The following is an 18,765-nucleotide window of genomic DNA, read 5'->3' on the forward strand; positions in this document are numbered from 1 at the left end:
CCTGGCTTCTGCTGGAAACAGGATATTTGCTAGCCACCAACATTGGCCCACTGTGCAGGGTGCAGTCTGGGAGTTTGGCTGATGCTCCCGGAGATGCCCAGAGGGAGGCTGGCTGAGTCAGCACAGGCTGGGAGAGGGAACCTGCAGACACAGAACAGGGGGGAGATGGGCAGGAGCTGCAGGAAAACCATCGAAAAAGCCGGATATCACACTTTCCTGGGCTCCCTGGGGGTTCAGCTGTCAAACAACCTGCCTGCAACACGGGAGACCTGGCTTCCATCCCTGGGTCGGGGAGATCCCCTGGAGAAGGGAAAGGCTGCCCACTCTAGGATTCTGGCCTGGAGGATTCCATGGGCTGGACAGTCCGTGGTTTTCACCAAGAGTCGGGCACGACTGGGAGACTTTCACTTTCACATCATACTTTCCTAGGAAGGTACTACTTTGGTCTCGTAAAAATGTAAGTAAAGAGATTACTCTTTTTCCAGGAAAACCTGGAAATTTTATCATTGAATTACTCCACAAAAGACATAATATATACTTATTTACCAGAAATATCTAACAAAATAGCTAGCAAACTCCAGCAACTACTTTGTTCCCATAGATTTGCTTGGTATGTTTATTTTATAAAACATTGTGAAAGATGTAAAATTTCCTAGTTCTTTGAGAAAGCAGTTTAAGTGGTGGACATTCACCTGAAAATAAAACACAGAAGTGGGAAGATTCTAAATCACTCTGGTTAAATAGTGATCCAAATACTCTAAAGGAAAAGTTAATACAGTAATTCCATTATCAGATCAAGTGTGTTTCCATACACATTTGCTTTCTATGAAGACATTAAAAATAAATTGAACACCAATAATAGCAAAAACCACAGTAACACAGGAACAAAAAACACACTTGTAATATCCTGATACACACTCATCACACACACCTAACTGCACACAGGTCGCCCTGCGGGGCCCCTGCCCACAGCTGTGCGCCTGTCCTCTGCACAGACTCTCCAGGAGCCACTTCTACTTGGAGACACATTCTGACTCCTCATGTTTCCACATCTTCTCTCTGACCCACACTTGGCAAAGACTCCACATGGGTGAGAAGGAGGGACCAGAATCTGAACTGGCTGGTTAGGTTACCAGGAGCAGAAGCCCCAGGGGACAGACCTCAGAGGGGACAGGGCCCCACCCCAGGGAGGGCAGTTTGCACAGGCTCCTGGATCTCTGAGTGGTTTCCCTCTTTTCTGGCCTGGCACTCCCTCTGGGACTCTGCTGGCACCTCCTCCTGGCCCTGGGCACCTCCTCTGGCCCCTGGGATGTCCCAGCCTCCAGGCAGAGTGCTTGACCTAGAAAACGCGGCGGAAGCATAGAAGCTGGTCACTTGGGTGATCTGTTAATATGGGCAGACACACATCATAGTGGACAGGGATGCGGGTTTTCTTTCATACACACTTGTCACTGGGTAAAAAATTCTGTTGAAATTACAAAATCCTTGAAGAGCAGGCCTCGTGAGTCCCCTATATCCTCACCCAGTATCGACCCTCTTCAGCGTGATTTCCCTCTTTCAATCTTCCACTCCCCTTAGCCCTCATCTTCCTTCATCACTGGAAGGCAGGAGAGCCCTCGGCACCATCACTTTCCCTGGGACACTCTTTACTACGTATCGCGTGTGCACCCGAGCAACCGATTCCAACCCCTGTCAGAGGATCCATCTGCTGTTTATTTTCCCCAGTGGTGAGCTAAGCGAAGGCTGTGTGTGCTGAGCCGCTTCAGTCATTTTGCAACGCTTTGCGACCTCATGGACTGTAGTCCACTAGGCTCCTCTGTCCATGGGATTCTCCAGGCAAGAATACTGAAGTGGGTTGCCATGGGATATTCCCGACCCAGAGATCGAACGCACGTCCCTTACATCTCCTGCAGTGGTAGGCGAGTTCTTTGCCACTCGCTTTCCCACCTGGGAAGCTCCACATGAATGTTGTACAGACTGACAAAGTGGGGGATCAGGGGATCCTGTTCTGCAGCTTTGAAGTTCACTACATCATATGTGTCACTGAACTTTGGTCTAGAGTGGCTTACATTTTACAGACCTGGGGAACATTTGCTGTGGACCAAGACCAGGAAGGTTGTGCAAAGACAGACCTTCCTCCCAGATGGGTGCTGAGTTATGAGAATACTTGATGAGGTGGAAACTCTCGAGGCAGGTCAGGAGGCACCCTCTAAACTGTGGGTCTGGTGATGGGAGGGGAGGGGGGGCCACCACTGGGGTTTCTGTCTCACTTCCCTGCCCATGTCACTGTGGGTTACAGGAAGCTGCTCCCACTGCCATGGTCTGCCCCACAGATGTAGTCAGCCTTGTCCTCCTCCGGGATGTTCTAGGAAGGTCAGGTACCCTCAGGCCAGAGCCCGAGCCTGAGAAGCAGTCAGAGATCCCATCCCACTTGTCCAGCAACACCACTGGTGCCCACTCGCATCAGGAAACAGGGACCCCTCCCTGGGACCTTCTGGTGCCAGCCCACATGGTAGCTGCTGTAGTCGCCGCTCAGGGTGCAGGTGAGCTTGGCCGAGGCTCCACAAGGCGGCTGCATCAGCACAGGCTGGGAGAGGGACCCTGAAAGCACAGCACCCTGTATGTCCTGAGGAAGGACAGGGAGGTACCTTTGCTGCATGTGGTGGGGGTGGTCAGGGAGGGGGAGTCAGGGTGCTGAGGGCTGTCCTGACCTGTGCAGTGAAGGAGGGGCATCAGGAGGAAGAGGGGAGTCCAGGCCGAGGTGCAGCCGCCCCGGAGCTCTGCTGAGGCTGCTACTGCCCGTCTCTCATGCCCCCACCCCCAGGAGAAAGGGCCCCTCATACAATGTGCCCCTGTCCTCTGACCCACCAAACCCCTCCCTGAGTTCTGTGTGTTGCCCAGGGTTCAGTATCACATCTGGGAGGGTGACCTGAGCTGGGTCTGTCCTGGGGTTCCGCAGGGACACAGAGAGGACCCATACCTGAGAGTTTGATTGCTGAGGCTTCTGCACAAGGGAGACGTCGGAGGGGTTCAAGGGGAGGACGAGGAAGTGAGGGTCCCGTTCAGGAAGATCGGAAAACATGTCCACGACTTTTGACAAAGTGAACTTGATCATGCTGGAGGGGTCACGGGGTACAGGGTTGTAGAAAGAACGGAGGCCAGGACTGGAAGGAAAGCCATGAGTCAGAGGGGAAGGGGCAGGGGAGGGAGGCTGTTAGGAAAGAGCTGAGGAGGGGCAGGAGGAGACTGAGGGGAGCCGAGGGGTGCGTGGGACGGGATCTGGGCATTGCTCCCCTCCTCTGATCCTGGGGAAGAGGGTGGGGCCTCATAAACCCTTGAGCCCAAAACCCTCCAGCTCTCACTCATGGGCCCCCTTTGCAGCTTCACTCCCAGCAGGAGGCCTGGGGGTTCAGGGCTCTGAGTCTGTCCCCTGAGAGGACGCACCTGCTGTCACGTCCACCTCAGGCCAGTGAGCCTGGGGACTCATGCAGTCAGGGGACCATCTGGTGTGTTCAGGCTTTGCAAGTTCGGAGCAAGTGCACAGCGCCCCCTGGTGACGTGCTCGGGGAATGATCATGGTGGGGAAATTGCGAGGAAGGAGGGGCAACTGCCTTTACTCAGGTCATCAAATACTCCAACAACGAAAAAATTCATTAAATGACAATAAGTATCACACGTCTTTGAGCTCAACAGATGAGTTTCCTTTTTACTTTCACCTGTTGTATTTCCATGTTTCTGCCTACTGTGTTCTCGTGGTGGTGCTGGTTTAGTTGCTAAGCCGCATGCCCCACTCTTGGGACCGCCATGGTCTGTAGCCGCCAGGCTCCTGTGTCCACGGGGCTCTCCAGGCAAGCACACTGGAGTGGGCTGCCATTTCCTTCTCCAGGAGATCTTCCAGACCCAGGAATCGAACCTGGGTCTCTTGCATTGCAGGCGGATTCCTGCATTGCAGGCGGATTCTTTACGGACTGAGCCATGAGGGAAGCCCCACTTTGTTCTCGTAACTGTATTTTTTGCATTTATTTCCCTTTCCCTTTTCCCCCAAAGTGCTTATGCTTCCTCATGAAATAGATTTGATGATTGTTCACTACAAATATCTGTCACCTGATTTTATCATCTGAGTCGTCTCAGCATTGATGTCTATGTAAGTCTCTTTTCCCATGGTTACTGATTTTCCTGGTTCTTGGTATCAGTGATATTTTTTACTAGATCCTGGACTTTGGGGATGAGAGAGTCATTTCCTAGGTAGGTTGATAAGAAGTCTAGGGGTCCCCAAGGAGAGAGGGTTCTGGAAGTCTCAAGGAGGAAGAAAGGACAAACTCTTATTTTCCTCTACATTCTTTACGATTATATAACAATAATGTATCCTGCCAGAGGACAGTCTCTGGATGAAACCTTCTGGCTAACCCTGTTATCTTAAAATGTAAATTATGGGAGTAGGTCTGGTCTTTACAAGGATTATATAACAATAATGTATCCTGCCTGAGGACAGGCTCTGGATTAAACCTTCTGGCTAATCCTGTTATCTTAAAATGTAAATTATGGAAGTAAGTCTGGTGAGGTCTTTACAACCTCCAGACATTCTTTGGATTCATTGGAGTATATCACTCCATTGCTAACACTAGCAAGGGGGTACTCTTTCTACCCTCTTCTGATGCCTATGTCAGAAGCTTTCTCTGTCTCTTTGATACTTTAATAAAAGTTTATTACACAAAAGCTCATCTCTGGCCCTGGATTGAATTCTTTTCTTCCTGAGGCCAAGAATCCCGGTGTCTTTGGGTGGTTCAGCAACAACCTTTCATGGAGATTACATGAAGCAACTTGTTGGGACCAGCCCAATAATGAACCAACCTGGGGGAGCAGTGCCGCAGAAGAATAAGGAAAAATAATGCCATTCGCAGCCAAAGCCCAGATCCCGATCCTTGCCTGCTTTTACTGTTGACTTCCACTTCCTTAATCTTGCTCAAGAGACATCTGTTCTTTACAATCTCAGATTGGGAATGAGGACACACAACACACCGTCCTTCAGGCCTTTCGTGACTTTGTTTAGCCCTTCGGCTAGTGACCCCCTTTCTCAGCAACTCCCTCAAGGCTCTGGAACAGTCACTGATGGTTTTCATCAGTCACATCAGTACCTCAACATCTTGTTTTCAAGATGTCTTTCCAAGATGTACTTTTAACGACTCCCAGCCCTTCACCTGGGGTTGATGGGAAAGTCATTCTTATTTTTCAAAGTTCAGTTCAGTTCAGCCGCTCAGTCGTGTCCGACTCTTTGCCACCCCATGAATCGCAGCACGCCAGGCCTCCTTGTTCATCACCAACTCCCGGAGTTCACTCAGACTCACGTCCATCGAGTTCGTGATGCCATCCAGCCATCTCATCCTGGGTCGTCCCCTTCTCCTCCTGCCCCCAATCCCTCCCAGCATCAAAGTCGTTTCCAATGAGTCAACTCTTCGCATGAGGTGCCCAAAGTACTGGAGTTTCAGCTTTAGCATCATTCCTTCCAAAGAAATCCCAGGGCTGATCTTCAGATTGGACGGTTGGATCTCCTTGCAGTCCAAGGGACTCTCAAGAGTCTTCTCCAACACCACAGTTCCAAAGCATCAATTCTTCGGTGCTCAGCCTTCTTCACAGTCCAACTCTCACATCCATACATGACCACTGGAAAAACCTTAGCCTTGACTAGATGGACCTTGGTCGGCAAAGTAATGTCTCTGCTTTTGAATATACTATCTAGGTTGGTCATAACTTTTCATCCAAGGAAAAAGCGTCTTTTCATTTCATGGCTGCAGTCACCATCTGCAGTGATTCTGGAGCCCCCCAAACTAAGGTCTGACACTGTTTCCACTGTTTCCCCATCTATTTCCCATGAAGTGATGGGACCGGATGCCGTGATCTTCGTTTTCTGAATGTTGAGCTTGAAGCCAACTTTTTCACTCTCCTCTTTCACTTTCATCAAGAGGCTCTTTAGTTCCTCTTCACTTTCTGCCATAAGGGTGGTGTCATCTGCATATCTGAGGTTATTGATATTTCTCCTGACAATCTGGATTCCAGCTTGTGCTTTTTCCAGTCCAGCATTTCTCATGATGTACTCTGCATAGAAGTTCAATAAGCAGGGTGACAATATACAGCCTTGACGTACTCCTTTTCCTATTTGGAACCAGTCTGTTGTTCCATGTCCAGTTCTAACTGTTGCTTCCTGGCCTGCATACAGATTTCTCAAGAGGCAGGTCAGGTGTTCTCTTTCAGAATTTTCCACAGTTGATTGTGATCCACACAGTCAAAGGCTTTGGCATAGTCAATCAAGCAGAAATAATGTTTTTCTGGAACTCTCTGGCTTTTTCCATGATCCAGCGGATGTTGGAAATTTGATCTCTGGTTCCTCTGCCTTTTCTAAAACCAGCTTGAACATCAGGAAGTTCACGGTTCACGTATTGCTGAAGCCTGGCTTGGAGAAATTTTGAGCATTACTTTACTAGCATGTGAGATGAGTGCAATTGTACGGTAGTTTGAGCGTTCTTTGGCATTGCCTTTCTTTGGGATTGGAATGAAAATTGACCTTTTCCAGTCCTGTGGCCACTGCTGAGTTTTCCAAATATGCTGGCATGTTGAGTGCAGCACTTTCACAGCGTCATCTTTCAGGATTTGAAACAGCGCCACTGGAATACCATCACCTCCACTAGCTTTGTTCATAGCGATGCTTTCTAAGGCCCACTTGACTTCACATTCCAGGATGTCTGGCTCTAGATGAGCGATCACACCATCATGATTATCTGGGTCGTGAAGCTCTTTTTTGTACAGTTCCTCTGTGTATTCTTGCCACCTCTTCTTAATATCTTCTGCTTCTGTTAGGTCCATACCATTTCTGTCCTTTATCGAGCCCATCTTTGCATGAAATGTTCTCTTGGTGCCTCTAATTTTCCTGAAGAGATCTCTAGTCTTTCTCATTCTGTTGTTTTCCTCTATTTCTTTGCATTGATCACTGAGGAAGGCTTTCTTATCTCTTCTTGCTATTCTTTGGAACTCTGCATTCAGATGCTTATATCTTTCCTTTTCTCCTTTGCTTTTTGCTTCTCTTCTTTTCACAGCTATTTGTAAGGCCTCCCCAGACAGCCATTTTGCTTTTTTGCCTTTCTTTTCCATGGGGATGGTCTTGATCCCTGTCTCCTGTACAATGTCACAAACCTCATTCCATAGTTCATCAGGCACTCTATCTATCAGATCTAGTCCCTTAAATCTATTTCTCACTTCCACTGTAGAATCACAAGGGATTTGATTTAGGTCATACATGAATGGTCTAATGGTTTCCCCTACTTTCTTCAATTTAAGTCTGAATTTGGCAATAAGGAGTTCATGATCTGAGCCGCAGTCAGCTCCAGTCTTGTTTTTTGCTGGCTGTATAGAGCTTGTCCATCTTTGGCTGCAAAGAATATAATCAATCTGATTTCGGTGTTGACCATCTGGGGATGTCCATGTGTAGGTCCATGAATCCAGGCAAATTGGAAGTGGTCAAGCAGGAGACGGCAAGACTGAACATCCACATTCTAGGAATCAGAGAACTAAAATGGACTGGATGGGTGAATTTAATTCAGGTGACCATTATATCTACTACTGTGGGCAGGAATCCCTTAGAAGAAATGGAGTAGCCATCATGGTCAACAAAAGAGTCTGAAATGCAGTACTTGGATGCAGTCTCAAAAACGACAGAATGATCTCTGTTCGTCTCCAAGGCAAACCATTCAATATCACGGTAATCCAAGTCTATGCCCCAACCAGTAACGCTGAAGAAGCTGAAGTTGAACAGTTCTATGAAGACCTACAAGACCGTTTAGAATCAACACCCAGAAAAGAAGTGGCGGCTGCGTGGGTGCAGGAGGCCCGAGAGGAGCCACTCTACGTTCAGGAGCAGAAAACCAGGCCCCAAATAAAGGATGTTCGTGGTCACCAGGCAGAGATGTACACTCAGGCTGAGAAGCTCTGAGGGCGGCCCTGGGGCCTCGCGGCCCGCCTCCCACCCCGTCTTTGTCACCACTTCTGCGGCAGCCTTTCCTGGGAGAGCAGGAGAAGGAACCGCTGAACTGAGCCCCGGTCTTTCGCCCTCACCGAGCTTGAAGCCCGCCCAAGGCTCCCTCGGGGTGGACCCGTGCCCCGCTCCCCGCCGCTCCCCAGCCTCCTCCACAGCGGGCCCCTCACCGTGGCCGGCTCCTGGTCGCCTTCCGCAGCAGCTGCAGACTGCGCGACTGGGTGTCTGTAACTCGTGAGTCTGATGCCCACACATGAAGTGTGACCTCACACGCACGGCAGAGGGGCCTTTACACACCTCTCTGTGTCCTGGGTTACACTGCTTTGCTTTCCGCATCCTGGCACCTCCTGGTGAAGATGAGGACGTGGGTGTCAGCCAGGGATGAAGCCTCCAGCCAGTGTTTCAACACGGCTGGGATACCCCTGAGGAACTGGGGTCGTCTCTCGGGTCGCCGTGTCCAGTTCAGGGAAATGGAGGAAATGATAGTAATTCAGATGGGGCTGACAGTGAGGGTGGGTGGGGGAGGGTGCGTCCACAGCGAGTGCCCAGCGGTGCCCACAGCAAGCCCACAGGGAGGCCTGCTCAGCTGCGGAGGATCAGGGGGCAGGAATTCACACCAAATCCAAAGAAGATATTTAGGAGCCAACTGTGGGCCAGTTCCGAGCCTCTGAGGCACTAGGGGAGCACAGAGGAAGCCTTGCCTGCGGGCCCCAGACTGTTCCTTCTCCCCAGAGTAAAGGCTCCGATCCTGACACTCCTCCAGCCCTTCCTGCTCCACACTCACCTCCATCACACACACACGCACACACACAGACACACCCACCCCTCTATATACACCTCCATCACACACACACGCACACACACAGACACACCCACCCCTCTATATACACCTCCATCACCCACACGTCCAGACACACACCTCTATCAGACACACACACACCTCTGTATACACCTCCATCACCCACACGTCCAGACACACACCTCCATCACACACACACACACCTCTATCACACACACACACACACACACACACACACCCCTCCATCACACACCTCCATCACACACACACACACACCTCCATCACACACACACACACACACCTCTATCAGACACACACATACACCCCTCCATATCATACACACACACACCCCCATCTCACACACACACACACAGACACACCGACCCCTCTATCACACACCTCCATCACACACACACACACACACCTCTATCACACAGACACATATACCCCTCCATATCACACACACACACCCCATCTCACACACACACACACACAGACACACCCACCCCTCTATCACACACACATACACACACCCTTCCATCACACACCTCCATCACACACACACACACACCCCTCCATCACACACACACACCGCTCCATCACACACACACACAACACACACCTCCATCACACACACGTACACACCTCCATCACACACACACACACACACACCCCTCCATCACACACTTCCATCACACACACACACACACCTCTACCACACACACACCCCTCCATCACACACACACACACACCGCTCCATCACCCACACGCACAGACACACACCTCCATCACACACACATACACACCTTCATCACACACACATACACACCTTCATCGCACACACACACATACACACACCCTTCCATCACACACCTCCATCACACACACACACACACACACACACCCTTCCATCACACACACACACTGCTCCATCACCCACACACACAGACACACACCTCCATCACACACACATACACACCTCCATCACACACACACATACATACCCCTCCATCACACACCTCCATCACACACACACACACCTCCATCACACACACATATCCCTCCATCTCACACACACACACCCACACACCTCCATCTCACACACACACACACACACACCCCTCCATCTTACACACACACACACAGACACACACCCCTCCATCATATACACACACACACACACACCCCTCCATCACACACACGTCAGGACCAGGCGCCAGGGCACTGAGGACAGATTCTGGGGGACATGATGACACCTCCCTCTTTCTCACAGATGCGGAATCTCCCAAAAAGCTCTTCTCCCCAGAGAGGGGCCCTGGAGACGGTGGGTCCTGGGAAGTGACATCACGGGCTGTGCCATCACCACACTCTGCGCCTCCCTCATTCACTGGGGTGCCCTCAAAGCTCCCCCACTGAGTCTAGGGCCTGTCTGCCCTTCCTCACAGGGGCCCCTGTGCCCACAGCCGCCCCTTCACCCACCCCAGTGGCTGCTGTTTACCCAAATCACAGACACAAACTCTTTCAACGCCCCTGTTTGATGGGTGAGTTTAGGGAATCGAGGTGAGGCGGGGAGACTAAGAGTTTGCCCCCCAGGAGGGACCAGGAGGAAGCATCTCCCGGCATCCACAGTGACCTGTGAGCAGGGACCCAGGCCAGGCCCGAGAAGACATCCTGCTGAGTGCCCATCACACACAGAGACCCACTCATCGAGACCTAGTAGTTGGTGGGGGCGGGGGTCACACAGCAGGTGCCACCCACAGTGCAGACCCTGGGGAGACCCACAGCGCCCCTTATAACCCCCTAGACCCCATCTCTTGGTGGGAGTGCTGCTGGGCCTTGGTTGATGCCAGCTCACACTCAGCCCAGGAACATACACAGCCGTGCCCTGTGTTATGAGCACAGCAGGGATAGACACTGGCTGTCCAGCTTCTCAGGGAGCAACACTTTCCAAAATCAAATATGCATACATACACGCATACATATATATACACATGCATATGTATGTTTAAAAATCTACCAATATGGTCATCAATAAAATTCATAGACATTTAATATGGCATTTTAAAATACTAAAACCATGTCAGATTGTTTAATTGAAGACCAAAATTAAAATAGCCTGGAAGTCTGGGACAACTTTCAGAGAGCACGAGCTGTCTGGGACAATATCAGACTTGCAGGCTTTCAAAGCTTCTTTTCCATGATTAGCTTTAGTGCTATGACTGTGAGCTGCTAAGTCGCTTCAGTCGTGTCCGACTCTGTGCGACCCCATAGACGGCAGCCCACGAGGCTCCCTCATCCCTGGGATTCTCCAGGCAAGAACACGGGAGTGGGTTGCTGTTTCCTTCTCCAAAGACTGTGAGCACGTGGTGTATAATCAGATCAGCACGTGTTCTGTGGATCAGGCTATTGCGCACATGTAAAGAAATGGACAAGTATTATTTTACTTTCCATCATCAAGTTAATGAAACTGAGTACGTCTCTTAAAACTCTTTGAACAAGAAGGGTCGTGCTGGCTGTTGGGGGTCTCTGAGTCTCAATGTTGTTGATAAAATGGGCACCTGAGCCCCCCTTCCCATCATTATAGGCTGAGGGGTCCTCTTGGAGACCTGGACACACCCGGGGAGAGACAGCAAGAGGCACGGGGCCATGAACCATGGGCAGGAGATGGATCCGGAGCCTCCCTCTCCATAGGGGTGCTGACCACTTCCACCCTCTCCACCCTCTCCTGCCTCTAAAGGCTGACCCTCCAGGCACATGGGCAGGTTTTAGTAGCACTTCCCCATGGGCTCCCACCACTGTGTAGCTGTAACTACCACTGCCCTGGTACAACAAGCAGTGATAGTCAGCCTCGTCCTCGGGCTGGGCCCCCGTGATGGTGAGGGTGGCTTTGTTCCCAGAGATGGAGGCAGAGAAGCGATCAGGGACGCCAGAGGCACGGGTATTTGTGTTGTAGATAACATTTCTGGGAACCTGGCCTGGGGTCTGCTGGTACCAGCTGGGTTCGTTGTAAGTAGTGACTGACCCAGAGCTCAGTGCACAGGCGAGCGTGACCGTCCCTCCTGGAGACACTGACAGTGCTGGCTCCTGGATCACAGTCTGAGCTTCTACCCCTAAGAGAGACAGAAGAGAGAAGGCAGTTGTTATGGAGGTGAGGTGCCCTGAGGCCCTGCGTGGAGGTGCCCCAAGCGTGCAGAGTCCCGGCCCTTGACCTGAGCCACAAGCGAGCAGCCCGAGCAGAAACACCGTCCAGGCCATGGTGGAGACCCTCCCAGGACGCAGCCTCCTCAGCCTCCTGGGCTGCAGGTGGGGTCCTGGGCCTTTTCATGCCTCCAACCTGTCAGGAGGAGGAGGCGCCTCATGCAAATCACTTCCTCCTCTCCCTGCCAAGGTCACCTGAGGGCCCTGGGGTGGGAGGACTTGAAGGAGGCAGATGCTGGACCTCACACAGAGCAGGGACAGCTCGGGGAGGAGCCCCTGAGAGATGGGGCGATGCCTTTCAGCAATTGTGCCCCCGTGACCTGGTGACCTCGGTCCTCTATCTCCTCCCCGGAGTGTCTGAGGCTGAAGGAGGAGTTTGCAAGTCTGTCTCTCTTGCCACAATAATCCAGCCTTTCCCAAACCCGAGCCCGTCTTTAGAACACTCTGTCTTCTCCGGGAACCCTGAGTCCCGTCTGTGCGGTGCTGTCCGTCCTCCTCCAGCCCTGAGCCGAGCAGGAGATCCCGGAGCCTGTGTCTGCTGTGAAGGGTGAGCGGTCGCCCTGGAGCACAGTCCTGTAAAGTGTCTCTAGTCCCGGCGGTGCGGGGACCAGGGCAGGGGTGGTGACATGCGAGCCACATGGCCAGGCTAGGGGTGACAGCCTCCTGTGCTGTAAAAAGATATGGCAGTGTGGACTAGCTTCAGTAGAACTGTAGCTTTTAGGGTGAAAACGTCACCATTTCATCATGCAATTATGATAGCTGGCAAGTTCAGTTCCAGCAAAGTTGGAACGCATGTCTCATTATCAGAAATAGAAAAACCCCGTTTGTAAGAGGTAGGTGTGGTGAGCACCGTGGACCTTGTAAAACTGCCTTCCCTGTGGTTCTGGGTGGAGCCGTGGACGCGGGATGGAGGAGGGGTGTGGGGGCAACGAGGAGGAGAAGGAGCTCAGACGTCTCGTTTTCAGGTGTGTGGAAGAGACAGGAAAGGTCTTGTTCATCTCTTGTTGCTTTCACATAAAAATGTAAATACTCTTCTTATGTGTACTCATGTTAGATTTGCTGCTAAAGCATCTGTTTAATGAAATCCACCTGATTCCTGTCAGAGGTGCTTGAAAAGCTCAGCTCATAGAGGTGAAAATATGTATTCCTCCTTAACTCTTTCTTATACGAACATGCTGATGACAGTTGGCGGAGCTCCTGAGTTCATGTATTTCATGTCACAGGTGTTAACATAAAGGGAAGGAACGAGGAATGAAGCCATCTAAACTGACACAGTCCCAGTTTCCAGGCTTCCCTGCAAATGCTGAAGCTGCCAAATAACACCACAGGGGACACTTTTAAATGGCAGGGAACACTTTTAAATGACAGGGATGGTGACAGAGGGCTCTTGCCTGCACCCCTCCTCCACTGGGAACACCCGGGCGCTCTGCGGGCAATGGGGCAGCCTCTGCAGCAGTCTCACCCCCTGTCCAGGTGTCCCTGGAGGGCGAGGTTCCTGAAGGAAGTCCATTTTCGTTGTATGACCGTCCCTCTGTCCTTGGGTGGATGTCAGGTCTGGGCACTGACCCCACGACAGAGCAGCAGGAACTGAGAGGCAAGCCTGTGGCTCTGAGCTGAGAGCTGCCGTGTCCCCTGGGGGCCCAGGTGCAGGAACGTCACCCTCCAGTGAGGACCCTGCTGCCCACGTGGGCAAGAGCCAAGGGAGGAGGTGCCAGCCTGCCTGGCCAGGACCCTGCTCTCTCAGGACCAGACCCACAGCGCCCCCTGCTGGAGTCAGGCCTCCTTCTCCCCAGCTTCCCACCACAGCCTCCTGGGAAGGCTTTCTCACACTTGCAGCTGGGTCTCCCTGATGTCACCGCCCAGGGCGGTAGAATGAGCCCCCTTCGTCTAGTCTGGGCCTGGTCATTGAGTTTTCCAGGTGCCTAATGACCTCAGACCCCTGAATGGCATGCTGATAAACTAATGAAGTTCAGGATTCCCTGATGTCTCAGCTCGCTCCGCCTAGCTCGTGGGTTCACTGCCAGAACACAGCCACCGGAACCTGAGTTTCCAGGTTCAGACTCCCAGCATGCCCGTGGGCCGTGCCTGCTCATGGTTCTGTGTGAGCTTCCTTCCCAGGTTGACAGGTGGTCAGGGCTGAATGTGCAGGGCCTCCCGGGACCTTCCCAGCCCACACTGCATGCCTCTGCTCTCATTTCTCTCTTTGCAAAGAGAATAGGCGGCTCTCAGGAGCAACAGTTCTCTTCTTGGTCACTTCCGGGGGTTCTCACTTACCCTTGATCAAGGGCCTCACAGTACGTCTGTTTGACTCAGATATTTAAAGATGTTTCTAGTCTAATTTTATAATCTTTCTATATTAAATGTTTGATAAAAAGATTATGACTATAAGTGGGAATCTCATCCTTGTCTGGGCTCCTGTTTCATCTCTGGTTGAGAAACCCTTATGAACATTACCTGATCTTCACTGGACATGGTGAAGTCTAAGGTTCTAACCTTTGATTGTTAGAATCCATAGATTTAATGGAGATGGGTTTATAAGGTCCATGTCCAAAATAGTGACATTTATCCAATATCATCTCAAACAAGGAACCAGGGAGGGAAAAGTGGGAGAGACCATGAGGCAAAAGTCGAAGGTATGGGCAAGTGAGGAGTCTGAGAGCCGTGTCCTAAGGGGAAGTGTCTCCTTCACCTGGAGAGGAGGGCTCCTAGGGTGCAGTGTCCAGAGACAGGGAGGCACCCAGTTTCCCTAAGTGTCCGGCTTCAGGGCAGAGCAAAAGCCTGGAGCAGGAGAGGGACGTGGGGGGTTGGGAGAGGCCCCTGGGGTCCAGGGCACAGATGCTGAGCTTCTGCTTCCTCAACATCTTGCTCAGACCTGTGAGGGACTGCCGGGAGCCAGCACGGGAGATCCCACCCATGACAAGTTCATGCAGGACTTGAGGGAATCCCTGGGCCATCCGACCCATGACAAGGTCATGCGGAAGAGTCCTGATGAGCAAGGCCTCAGGACTCGATGGACCCCCTGGACCTGCTTGAGCATCTACCCCCAAACCAGAATCTGTCTGTCTTCCTATTTTATGTCTTTCACCAGCTCTTCTGACATTAGCAGGGTGCTGTCCCTGACCAAAAGAGTTAACTTATGGCTTTAGTTAATAAATCTCCTGGGCATGAAAGGAGTGTTTCAAACCCTCTGTTAGCATTTTAGCTTACATGGAAGCTTTATCCAGATTGTTGAGCCTCTGCAATGCTTGCTGCCAATTTCTCAAATCCCTATCCATTCTGTTCCTGGGATTGCATATAGTCAGGATGTAGAAAAAACAAGTAATAGCCTTAGCATTAGCAACATTAGACTTTGAGTTAATAAGTTCTTTCTTTGCTGTAACCTGTTGAATCTTCGCTCCATAAAAATGTAACTTTGTACTTTAAGGGTGATGCAGGCTAAAATTTAAGAAGAAACACTTTAAGGGAAAATCACTGTTCTGGTGCTCTGGCTGACCAACCTTTATCAAAAGGAGGTCATGGAATATCAACATGAAAAGAAGATGATGTACAGAAAATAAGACTTCTGCAGGAAGGAACCTGATATTGATAAAAGTTATTACTGATGGAATGTTGAGTTGCCTCTGCATTTTTCACCTTGCTGTATGTATAACTCAGGGTATAAAAGTCCCGAGAAGAATGAAGTAAAGGGCCTTGCTCACCGAAGAAGCTTGGTCACCCCGGGTTGTCTCTTTATTTCTATCTCTATCTTTCTTCATTTGCGGATGTCGTCCATCCTGAGGATATCCCTGGACTCTGCCGAAGCTGGACCCCAGCAAGGGACCCTGTGTATCTGGGCACATGGGCATTCTGCTTGTATTTGGAGACCAGAGAGGAAAAGAGACAATTTCATGGACCCCTAATGATGGAGCAGGATGAGGAGGTGAGCCTGCCTAGATTTAATAGCATGACTGACAGCAGAGATCTAAACCAGTACTGGTGACGTCACAGCCAGGGTCAGGCAGTGATGGGGCCGACACGGGAGTACAGGGCACGCTTTTATCAGACATCCCCATCACACGGGAATTCCTGTGGCTGTGGTTAGTGATGAGCTGTGTGACACTGATGACCAGCCTCCTCCTCAGGATGGGGTCCAGAGTGATCCAGGAGGGCGAGAGGACCCACCAGGAGCCAGAGAACAGGGCTGAAACCCTCAGTGTCCCTCACCTCTGTACAGGATCAGAAGCGCAGGGATTTTCCCAGGAATCACTTGTCATCATTGCCATGGTGATCCCCGCTTCCCCGCTGTTCCTTCTACAGGACGTGGGGCCCTTGAATCTGAACTCATCATGGGTGTCACAAGCAGAGGGACCCAGGAACATCTTGGGGAGCCCCTGCTCCTGACAGGCCACAGACCACCCCAACCCTGCAGGAGGAAATGCTCCGATGGGGTGGAGACAAGAGGAGCAGAGGGCAGCACAGAGCCAGCACCTGTGGGTCAGGAGAGCCACTCCTGGGGCTCCCTGCCGCCTGCAATGTATCACCGGTGCCCCTCACTCCTCACGCTCTCTGCTCTGCCCCTTCAGGAGCAGAGTTCTCACCCTGGGGGACGATCTGCCCGCTGGGATGGTCCACAGACTCTGCTGAAGGCGCATCTGGGAAAGCCTCCTGCTCCTGATCTCAAGTGAGGGAGCTCAGCTCCACGGCTCCCGTCATCACCCGGCTGCCCAGGGTGCACTTCAGTGGAATCAGAATCTGTTTATATTTTCTGAGATTTCAGCAAAACTGACTGTACCATTGGGAGTAGACATATTATGAACCAGAACATACCTCAGGAATAAGTTGATTCTGGGGTAATATTTAAATTTGACGGTTCTCTAAGAACCAGCCCCTGACAGGCTCAGGCTCTCGTCCCAGTTTCCCGTCTACCTGTGTCGCTGTGAGGAGCCCTGTTGCACCAGCCTGCATGGTCAGAGTCAGCCTCGTCCTCAGGCTGCAGCCCAGAGACGAGCAGGAGCCCTGAGTTGGCCGAGGCACCTTTGGATCCAGAAAACTCTCAGGGACCCCAGAGCCTGGTTCTTCCTGGAGTCTGAGTGGTAGGACCGGAGGACGGAGGAGGGCTCGCTGGCTTCTGCTGATTCCAGTAAGAGCAGAGCAGCCGACACTGATGTCACAGCTCAGGGTGCAGGGAGCCCCAGGTCTCCTGTGGTCTCTCCCGGGACATGGGTCTCCCCACACACAGGCCCTGAAACCATTGCCAGTCTCAGCAGTCCAGGGCCTCAGGGCTGCGGTGTGGTCACTCACAGCAGCACCAGCTCTAGGGGTTAAAGAAACCAACAGTAAACAGGTGTAGAATTAATATACCTGCAACCTTATCAAGGAAAGTTAACAATAAAGCCATTAAATTGAGATTCTTCTAAAATATCAGTTGAAACTAATAAGAAAACACACTACTCAAGATTAGAAATTAAAATGATAATGTTTGAACAAGTAACTTTAAATATGGTGGAGCATCCACATTCCCTTTCCCCTAAATGGTCTCACATGGAGCAGGACTGGGAAGAGCAGCTGAGGGCATTTTGGCTGAAAACATGCAGTGAGTTGTGAGTACAACCACACATGCTTGTTCTCACCGTGTGAAATGAAATATGTTTTACGTCCATTTCAGAGCTGCTGCTCCAGTGTCTGCTTGGACAGAGATGCTTCAGCCCTGGGAGGCCCATGTCTGGAGGAGAGCACGTTTTTGTCTCACTTCCCCCCTGGCCTGGAGCACTGTGCCATTATAGCTACTGCTTTCATAAGTTGCACAGTAATAATCGGCCTCGTCCTCAGCCTGGAGCGAGCTGATGGTCAGGGTGGCCGTGTTGCCAGACCTGGAGCCGGAGAATCGGTCCGGGACCCCCGAGGGTCGACTGCTAGTACTATAGATGATGGTTCTGAGGCCTGATCCTGGGAGCTGTTGGTACCAGCCTACATAATTACCACCCCCGATGTTGCTGCTGCTTCCAGTGCAGGTGATGGAGACCCTCTGGCCCGGGGACCCGGACACGGAGGGCGGCTGGGTCAGCACAGCCTGGGCCCAGGATCCTGGAAGGGGGAGAGACAGAGATGGTGACTGGGGGTCCAGGCATGATAGCAGAGAGCAAGGCTGTGAGGCTTCCCAGGGCCCTTCCCCTGTTCCCCCATCCAGTCACCTGTGCAGAGAGCGACCAGGGTGAGGAGCAAAGGGGACCAGGCCATGGTGGACACGGTCAGGGCGTCCTGCCGTCTGCGGCCCCACAGCTGAGCAGAGCGTCCCCACACCGCTCTTTCCCCTCTTCATAGCCTGAGAGGGGGCGGGGCCTTTCATGCAAATAACCATCCTCCCCGTCCTGCCCCCACAATGCTCTGATCACCTCTGGGACCTGAATCACCTTCCTGTGCATGAGGGAGGCCAGTGTGTGATCGGGGGTGGGGTTGCATGGGGCTTGGGGATGGGAGGTCACAGCAGGGAGCCCTGAGTAGGAAGCAGCAGGGAGCCCTGAGTAGGAAGCAGCAGGGGGCTGGTCTCTGCTCTTACCCCTGCAGATACTCAGGAAAAGCCTCGGAGCGCCCCCTGGAGTCCTGGCCAAACACACATCCTGACCTGGTGATCAGAGCTCTTAGAGTCAACTTTCCCCAAACTGATTTTGAAATTATACCCTTCAGGATGTGTTTGGATGGACAACAACAGCCAACTGTAGCTTATCCTGTAGTGCATGTGAGTGTTACACTGTGGATGTGTGATTTG

The 18,765-nt window shown here is 51.7% G+C and overlaps 2 gene segments (V, D, J or C); both read right to left on the reverse strand.

The window, feature by feature from the left end:
* Positions 1-18,765, reverse strand: part of LOC102176353 — a 460,158-nt gene that overhangs the window by 372,372 nt on the left and 69,021 nt on the right.
* LOC108637841 lies at positions 17,666-18,290 on the reverse strand. The segment is given in 2 exon segments: positions 17,666-18,083; positions 18,191-18,290. Coding segments are annotated over 2 exon segments (429 nt in total).

The sequence above is a fragment of the Capra hircus genome, chromosome 17 (genome assembly GCF_001704415.2).
Source record: "Capra hircus breed San Clemente chromosome 17, ASM170441v1, whole genome shotgun sequence".
Lineage (NCBI taxonomy): Eukaryota > Metazoa > Chordata > Mammalia > Artiodactyla > Bovidae > Capra > Capra hircus.